This window comes from Microcaecilia unicolor, chromosome 3 (genome assembly GCF_901765095.1).
Source record: "Microcaecilia unicolor chromosome 3, aMicUni1.1, whole genome shotgun sequence".
Lineage (NCBI taxonomy): Eukaryota > Metazoa > Chordata > Amphibia > Gymnophiona > Siphonopidae > Microcaecilia > Microcaecilia unicolor.
Genome location: NC_044033.1, coordinates 177,246,138 through 177,255,538, shown reverse-complemented (window position 1 = coordinate 177,255,538; position 9,401 = coordinate 177,246,138). Strand labels below are relative to the sequence as shown.

Sequence of the window (9,401 nt, the reverse complement as noted above, 5' to 3'; positions counted from 1 at the left end):
CTGTTTTCCATGTGAGATGGGTGAGTATAGTCAGTCCAAGCAGCTGAAATGGAGGTTGCATAGGGGCAGCAAGGACAATGTTGAGATCCCAAACCAGCTTGTGCAGTTTAATGTGATGAAGTGCAGAATAATGCACTTGGGGTTCAGAAAACCAAAGGAGATGTACGAGATAGGAGGTGAGAGATTGATAAGCACAGCTCAGGAGAGGGACCTTGCAGTGATGATGTCCGAGTGTCTCAAGGTGACAAAACAATGTGACATGGTGGTGGCCATAGCTGGAAGGATGTTAGGCTGCATAAAGATGTATAACCAGAAGAAAGAAGGTGTTGATGCCTCTATATGTCATTGGAAAGGCCCTACTTGGGAGTACTGTGTTCAGTTTTGGAGGTCATACCTTGCTAAGGAGGTAAAAAGACTTCAAGCGGGTCAGAGAAAAGCGATGAAAAGGGTTTGCGCAACAAGATGTATGAGAAGAGACGATGACATTTAATGTGAGAACTCCAAAGTGATGCAGGTGGGAAAGAGGAGCACAAATTATAGCTACATAATGCAAGGTTCCACATTAGGAATAACTGCCCAGGAAAATGATCTAGGTGTCTTCGCTGATGATATGTTGAAACCCTCTGCTCAGTGTGCAGCATTGGCTAAGAAAGCAAATAGAATGTTAGGTATTATTAGGAAAAGAATGGAAAGCAAAAATGAGAATGTTATAATGCCTTTGTATCACTCTATGATAGCTCTAGTTTGGGTTTCTCTTTCACACGTTTCACTTTGCACTTGTTCACATTGAGGGCTAGATGCACAAAGCTTACCGTGCTAACGTAAAGCAAGTGTTATTTAGCTAGTAATGTACAAAGGGGTTTTCTGTGGCTCTAACCAGCCACCGAGAACCCCATGCAAATGTATCACAATGAGCTCACTAGTATTCTACTAATTTTACAGCTGCTCTGGAGCTGTCGGAGAGGAGGGAAGCACAGGCAGGCAGCCAGCCCACCCCAGCGTCTCCCCTGGCAAGCCCCCACCTGAATTTTTTAAAAATTTCCCTGGTGGTCCAATGGAACCTGAAACTTTCCCCCGTGAATCTTAAAAAAAATAATAATTTCCCTGGTGCCCACCCCCCTTTGCAAGCATGCATCTGCTCTCAACCCACGTACATTTACAGGGTGGAAGCAGGAGCAAGAGCTCCTCCCTTGGATCCACCTGGAACAAAATGACAGTGCCCAGTCCCTGCCCAGTGCATTCTGGGATGAACTGGGCAGGGCTAAGTACCATATAAGGAAAAGAAAACTCCTTATATGTTGTTTAGCCCCACCCAGTACATCCCAGAATGCACTGGGCAAGGCCTGGGGGCACTGACATTTTGTTATTGGCAGGGCCAAGGCAGGAGCCGTTCCTGCCCTCCTGCCTCCACCAATAGGGAGGGATGTGGGTGTGTGTGCACATGTGCGGGGGAAAGTGGTCCAGGTCACTGGAGCACCAGGGAAAATTGAAAAATAGATTTTATTTTTTTTTTTGGGGGGGGGGGGGGGGGGAATTATGGGGTGGGCCGCGGGGCGTCAGGATTCATTGGACCACTAAAGATATAAAAAAAAAAAAAATTGGTGAAGGTAATGGGGGGGGGGGGGTATAGAGAAGCAGGTGGGTCGGCAAGGAAGCTGTTGGGAGGCACGAGGGGGTGTCAGTGGGAGGTCTGGATGGGGTCAGGGTCTGGTGCATCAGAGCTGTCAAACAGTGAACAATTCACAAAGGGGTATCTGTGCAGATCATTTGCATGCAATCCCACTCTTGTGCATTGCTCGCTGTTTGCAAGTCACCCCAAATGTCATCTGCCATTTGGATGCCCAGTCTCCCAGTCTCATAAGGTCTTCTTGCAATTATTCATAACCCTCTTGCGATTTAACAACTTTGAATAACTTTGTGTCATCAGCAAATATAATTACCTCACTAGTTATTCCCATCTCTAGATCATTTATAAAGATGGGAATAACTAGTGAGGTAATTACATTTGCTGATGACAAAGTTATTCAAAGTTGTTAAACCGCAAGAGGATTGTGAAAAAAATTACTTCTTTACTCTTTCCAAAAATAGTAGGACTAGGGGACATGTAGTAAACTTAAAACTAGAAAAAAATATTTCTTCATTCAACGTGTACTTAAACTCTGGAATTCGTTGCCAGAGAATGTGGTAAGCGTAGTTAGCTTAGCAGGGTTTAAAGATTTTTTCAATAATTTCCTAAAAGTCCATAAGCCATTATTAAGACAGCCTTGGGAAAATCTGCTGCTTATTTCTACAATAAGCAGCACTTTATTTATTAGCATAAAATCTGTTTTATGTTCTGGGACCTTATGTTCCATCTTGATTATGCCAATGCAGGTTTGATTGGTCTTACTCTCAGTAGTTTAAAGAAACTGCAGACCATGCAAAATACAGCAATAGGGCTGTTAGGGAAGTTGGGAAGGATGGATCATGTTACTCCACTTTATAGTTATCATCATTGGTTGCTGGTGGAGTTTTGGTTTAAATTTAAGATTTTAACTCCCTGCTATGCTTGTGTCACTGGGTTAGCTTATATACTCCCAGGTGAAATTTGTGATCCAAGGATATATTACTTTTAGAAGTTCTGGGTGTGAAAGAGACTCACCTAACTAGGGGATGAACATTTTTTGTTGTTGGTCCTGAACTTTGGCACAGCTTATTGGTAGCTTTGGGGGGGGGAGGGGGGGGGAAAGGATTCTTACTCCATTTTTGACATCTGTTGAAAGCTTCTTTTTTTTTTCACTTTGGCACTTCCTGGGGCTTGTATTGGGGGGGTCTGTAGATGATATGATTTGAGAGAGTTTGTATGTGTGTGCTTTTTCCCTGCCTTTTCAATTGATATTGTATTTCCATTTCTATTGTTTTATATAACTAATTTTTGAATTGTAAACTGCATTGATATTTTATTATGTATTTTGGCATAATAAATTTAATAAAAAATAAACTACTTGTGACCTGGATTGGCTACTGTTGGAAACAGGATATTGGGTTTGATGGACCTTCAGTCTGTCCCAATATGGAAATGCTTATGTTCTTATGATCTGAAGATGTATACCCTGGAGAAAAGGATAGAGATAATATGATACACATATTCAAATATTTAAAAGGTATTAATATACAAAAAACCCTTTTCCAGAGACGGGAAGGCAGAAGAACTAGAGGACATGAATTGATGTATACCCTGGAGAAAAGGATAGATAGAGATGAGATGATATGATGCAGACATTCAAAAATTTGAAAGGTATTAATATACAAACAACCCTTTTCCAGAGACAGGAAGGCAGAAGAACTAGAGAATATGAATTGGGCTGCAGGGGGGGGCCAACCTGGAATGCCCTCCCGCAGGAAGTGGTGGAGACAAAAATGGTAACGGAATTCAAAATTGCGTAAGATAAACACAAAGGAATCCTTTATGGAAAGAGCTTTGAACCAAACTTAGTGGTGCTTAGATGGCAACTACAGTAATTGGCAAGGACAAACCAAAATCAAGTATGCATATGTAGTATTGCATCATACCTTATGCTATCAGTTTATCTTGTTGAGCAGATTGGATGGACCGTATAGGTCTTTATCTGCCATCATCTACAATGTAAGTCAGGGTGGGCAAATATTCATAAGTCTCCTCATGAAACAGAAGACAAGTAGGTGAGCAGAGATTTGCCTGTTGTCCATGTAACCATGGTCGGCTATGATTACTGCGAGGTGAAGATGGACACAGTTGGTTTTGAGACCCATCTGGGAGAGATGGAGCAGGTGTGAGGACTTGAACTTGTGGAAGTGAAAGAAACATGTCCCATGAAATCCATTCAAGAAGTGAAATGGGCCCACCTGAATCAGTAAGATCGTTGGTCAATGGCTTACAAGTTGATAAAAAAAAAAAAAAAGAATGCTTGACTTAAGGAGTTATTGTGATGAGGCTTCAGGAGATCCACAGTCAAGGAAAGAGTCAAAGCTGAGGTGAAGAAGAAATCCCTGTAGTCAATAACTTCAGATAAAGAGCAAGCTGTATGGGGTGAAATCCTGGGTGTGATCTGCTTGATCTGTAGAACTCATGTCCAGTTGGTGGAAGAGGGAATCTGATAGTTAAGGATCTGCAGCTGATGTGCAATGATTTTGTGTGTGAGCATGGAGCCTTAGTAAGCTCTTCTATCCATAGAGTCAAGTAGCCAATGGTCCTTTCTCTTGTGGGTAATGGAGTTTAGACTTAATATCCTTGTGACTCTGGGCAAGTCACTTAACCCTCCATTGCCCCGGTACAAAATAAGTACCTGAATATATGCAAACCACTTTGAATGTAGTTGCAAAAACCTCAGAAAGGCAGTATATCAAGTCCCATAGCCCTTTCCCCTTAAGGACTGCTTTCACAACCACAGACTGATGCGGTAACTACATATGATATGCCCTGCAGGAGGATGTATCATATACTGGAGCTCAAGGTATCAGGAGTTTGCGAATCCAGCTCCTGACAGAGATGATTGCCAGATGTGGTGCTCCTGAAGATGGCAGCAAAGAAGTATCTTCCTAGTCCTCTGCACAATCCATGGGCTCCTGTAATTCAGGGGCATCCCCACCCAAGTAGTGGTAGGGTGTTGCAGATCATGCCACACCCTCCTCCATGGGGGGAGGGGCTTAATGGAGGGAAGTGGGTCTGGGGAGCAGGGTTAAAATTGTAATGGCCAGGGGAAGTATTGCTCTTTGAGGAGCTGATGACTTCTGCAGAAAGGAGGTGGTGTCTGATGCAAACTCTGAAGGAGTTGTAGAATCACTGCCCCTGTATCTGGTGAGGACTGGTGGGGACAGGATGTTTCTCTGCCCTGCTTTGGTTCCTGGGAGAAGAACTCATTGGCTGCCGGTACAGAAGTGCATTGCTTTTAAGATCTGCTCTCTAACACATAAAATCATCTATGGTGCTGCCCTGGATTATATGCTCCCCTTGATCGACCTTCCGCCAAGAAATGCCAATCCAGCTGCTCGGTCCTATCTCCACCTCCACTTTCCGAATTGTAAGGGTGTCAAGTACAAGCAGATCTTCGCCTCGTCCTTCCGCTATTGGAGTCCCAAACTCTGGAACGCACTGCCTCATCACCTTAAAACTCAAGTGGACCATGCCCTTTTCAAGAAGTTGTTAAAGACATTTCTCTTTGCTAAGTCTTACTCTCCAACTTACTCTGTTGATTGATGCTCCCCTTGTCCCTTACCCTGCCTAGATCTCGCTGTTAGATTCTCTTCTCCTATTTGCCTCTTGTATACTTGCCTGAGTTTTATCTTTGTACTTTTATTTAATTCTATGTAAACCACATTGCGCCTGCATGAGTGGGAAAATGTGGGATATAAGTAACCCATAAATAAATAAATAACTAACTAACTAACTCCTACATGAAAGTCTTTAGGAGGTCTGGGATTTTAAGCTCCTGATATTATGGAGCAAAGTCTTAAAGGACCTGTTGGATTTGGAGTTCATGCTGCTGCTGCTGCTGCCGTCATCTACTATTTTACTATGTTACTAAAGTTTCTGAGGACTTAAGAGCCTGTGTCATCTCTATGCCTCTTGCAAAGACCTACAAGCTTCCGTGGAGTGAGTAGCCTTGTAGATGGTGGTGGTAGTGGATCTGCCTGTCTCGGTGTTGTGCTAGGAGTGCTTCCCCCTGACACCTGCTGCTGTTTGCATGGGAGAAGGTGGGTTTAAGCAATAATCAGCGCTGTGGTCACATGTGGTACTGGGTCTGCCTGCCAGATTGGGCTCCAGTGCTGATCAGGTAATCAGGGAGCTGCTGGATAGTTTTTGCACCTCTTCCTGTGGTGGCCCATGAACAAGGGCAGAAATGACATTTTGGAACCAGAAGCTGCCATGAGGCTGGATACTATGTCCCTTTATCAGGCAATGAGTTGATCACTGCTAGAAGATACATGTTATTAACAGTACCAGTGGGGGCAGGCAGTTTCAGCTTCTGATATCTGTTTATGCTTTTTTTCCCCGTTTTTACTGCGTAGTCTCACCGACAGGAGGGGGAGAGGTGCGGCCAGCATTGGAGCACACAGAAACTTACCTCCCTGGAAGGCACCTTCACTAAGGGAAGTGCCATGCATGCTGTAACACTTTAAAAAACTGCCTGACATCACCCAACTAGTGTGCCTAACATATCCCCCTCCTTATCTATAGAGAAAAATGGTGATTGGCTAGGCCATATGATAGCAGCAGGTGGAAAGGCGCACGCACATGCCTAGTGAACTCTCTCAAAAGTTTTTATAAAGCTGGAGAGCTGTTCCCCCATGAGGCTCCATAAGATCATTTCACCCATATATGAAATGATATCCTAATCACTTCCATTAACAGGTAAGTATACACAAGAAATAAACTTGGAAAAACCAAAAACTTTCAGGTTTTCATGGATTTGACATGGACCTTTGAATTTCTTACCTGTACAGGTACAGATTTCTTTAGCTGTTTAGATGTCGCAAATGAAGTCTCCGGAAAAGCTGAAAGATGCAACAGCTGCTCCAATAAAATATTTAACACACCCACCACAGATTCTTTTTTGAGTTTATTTAACCTAGAGGGGCCTGCAAGGTGAATTGATAGCAGCCTTCAAATACATAGAAGGAAAGGGTTCTTCTTCTCTTTTAAAGAGTATGATGACCAGTTGTTCATCTCCACCAGGGACAGGACATAGTGGGTTTAAACTGCTACAAGGTACATTGAGACGCAATGTCAGGAAACACATTCTAACTGTGAGGACGGGGTGAGCTATCACACAAGTTAGCCAGGCAGGTAGCTGAATCTCTGTTATTAGAAAACTTTAAACAGGTCAGACACACACTGGTCTGGGATGGCTCAGGTGGCGGAAATTAACTAGATAACCTTAAGGTTCCCTCTAGCCCCATCTTTCTCCAAGGGCAAATACTGGTCACATGCTGCCTGTCAAAAAGCAAAATGAGCTAGCCTTTAGCTACTTGTTTTTCTCTCTTTCCATTCACTACAGCTGCCCCCCCCCCCCGCCCCCCACTTCCAACCTCTAAAAGTGCGATTCCATTGCTTGCATCAAAAAACCACCACCTTAAAGTGACAACCTTTTTTTGTTTTTATATTTAAAAACAAAACAAAAAAAAAACAGATTAAATAAAAACATACAATGAAATATAACCCAGTCCATATTTCTGTGCAATTAAATAACCTCTCCCAATCCTTCTCCACCTCCAAATCACAAAAAAAAAAGAAAAAAAAAAAAAAAAAGAAAAAAAAGAAAAACAAAACAAGAGATTTACAGATTGTGTCCTAGGGAGAGATATGTGGGTAGAACCTTCTGTGTCAAATCAATGCAATCTGCCTGGTCGCTACGCTTTTCTGTGTCTCTTAATTCCATTCTTATAAATATACTCAGAAAGACCAAAAAATATATAAGGAGCATGTCTGGGGAGTTCAGAGGTCAAAAGAAAAAATAAAAAAAAATTGTAAAGGGGGAAGACAATGAAGTCTCCCAAAAATGTAGGCAGTAGAAGTATCCAAAGGAAGATATAAAGAGTGGAGAAGGAAGCTGAGGCTGGAAACCCCAGGGTCCAGTGTGCTTGGTTTGATTTGGTTTCTATTAGTTTTTCTTCTTGTTCATCTCCCCACTGTCACTGTGAGCTGGCCCGTTCCAGAATCCGCAGGTCATAGTTCTTTTTGGCCATGCGCAGCTTGAACCGACTGACCGCGTTGTTAAGTCTGAGGGAGGCATTCTGAGCTGCCACTGTGCTTGGGAAGACAGCCACAATAGTGTATAAGGCAGCAAGGTCGCCTGTGTGTCTGCCATTTTCCACCGTACTGCGGCCATCACCAGCACCCCCACTGGATCGCCCCTGACTGTCCTTCAGCCACTGGATTTTGGCACCAGACATGGCAAGTTGAGTGAAGAGTTTGTCTGCCTCAGCACGTGTGATTCCCTCTGGGAGATCAGTGACCTCCAGCACGCGGCCCAGGACTAAGTGATGGAGAGAGAGAAAGAAAGACCATATTAAGTGTGTACAACCAATGCAAGCCTATATTTTCTCTCATTAGTCATTTGGTGCTCCCTCCTCCACTGCCCATTCTCCCTTGTTGAGCCACCTATTCATAATCCTGTCCCATTCTCAAATCCATCTACTTATCCATGTTCTCTGTATCTCACTTACACATCATTCACCTATTTTCAGTCACCTGCTTCACATCATCCCCACAAATATGCTCCCTAACCCACAAATCCTCCCCCATCTTCGTTACCTCTCACACAACTTACCCTGGTGGCTCCCTTCTCACATCTGAGTCATTCACCCTCTCTAAGATCCTACACACAACTAACCACTCATTTCTGAACTTAATTCTAACTGCCTTTCCTTAACCCTTTGCCTTCCATTTCTCCCATGCATACCCATCTACATATTCCTCACTCCCACTTGTGCAAGTAAGTGGCCAGCAAACAAGGACATTCACATTCACTTCTGAGAAAGGACTAGGATTCAAAGCTAACCCTTTAGCAAGAACTGCAAGCTTATATTAATGAAACTGGAATGCAGCAAAGCACAAATGCTTGGTAGACCTTTTTATTGTATTTTTACCACTGAACTCTTATTTCCCCTTCCTGTATCCTGAACTCCAATGTGCTCTTATCACTTCACCCCCCCCCCCCCAACAAGGTATAAGATGCCAGACACTTGCCTATGTCAGCAGTTCCCAGGTCTGTTGATGCAGATTTGAGTGCTTGCCTTTTCCCTCTGTTCCCATGCTTCATCCCAGTCTGTCCCTGTGATCAAATTTAAAAAAGGAAACTATTATAGAAAGCGTAGTGGATGCAAGGGACAGTAGGGCTGGTTCTACAGCTAACCAAAAACCTGCATCAAAACTGAAAGTGGCATCCTCTAGTGGTAGAAGCTCCGACAAGGCACATTCTTTCAGTAATGGTGGTTTTAGCACATTATCCCACTTTCTTTCCTTCAGCATAGCATCTCCTTCTCTAAACCTCACCCTCTGCCCAGTACCAGTGTGCATCTCCCCTGGTCACATGATGTAGATTATAGCAGTGTTCCCTCATGCATGGCAATGTTATCTCAGGTTGCACGCACTAAAAGCCAGTCTTATGGGGAAGACATTAGGGGCAAAAATGATACTGGGTGATCTTGGGCATCACTTAACTCTCCATTGTCTCATGTATAAACTTAGATTATAAGCCCTCTGAGGATAAGGAAATACTTACAGTACATGAATGTAACCTACCTTGAGTTACAAATGAAAAGGTGTGCGCTAAATCCAAATAAATTGATTTAAAAAATAAATAAGCATACGACTCCTTGCAATGAGGGAGGCAAAGGTAAAGCTGAAGATCAGATAAGGAGAGTGGGCAGACACTGGATGG

General features: G+C 43.3%; 1 protein-coding gene across 1 annotated transcript in view; it reads right to left on the bottom strand.

The window, feature by feature from the left end:
• Positions 1 to 7,097: 7,097 nt before the first annotated feature.
• The window catches only part of R3HDM2 (R3H domain containing 2), a 331,022-nt gene continuing 328,718 nt past the window's right edge, over positions 7,098 to 9,401 (bottom strand). Inside the window, 2 exon segments of the mRNA XM_030196632.1 lie at positions 7,098 to 7,994; positions 8,708 to 8,792. Of these exon segments, the coding sequence (XP_030052492.1) occupies positions 7,651 to 7,994; positions 8,708 to 8,792 (429 nt within the window). The 3' untranslated portion in view covers positions 7,098 to 7,650.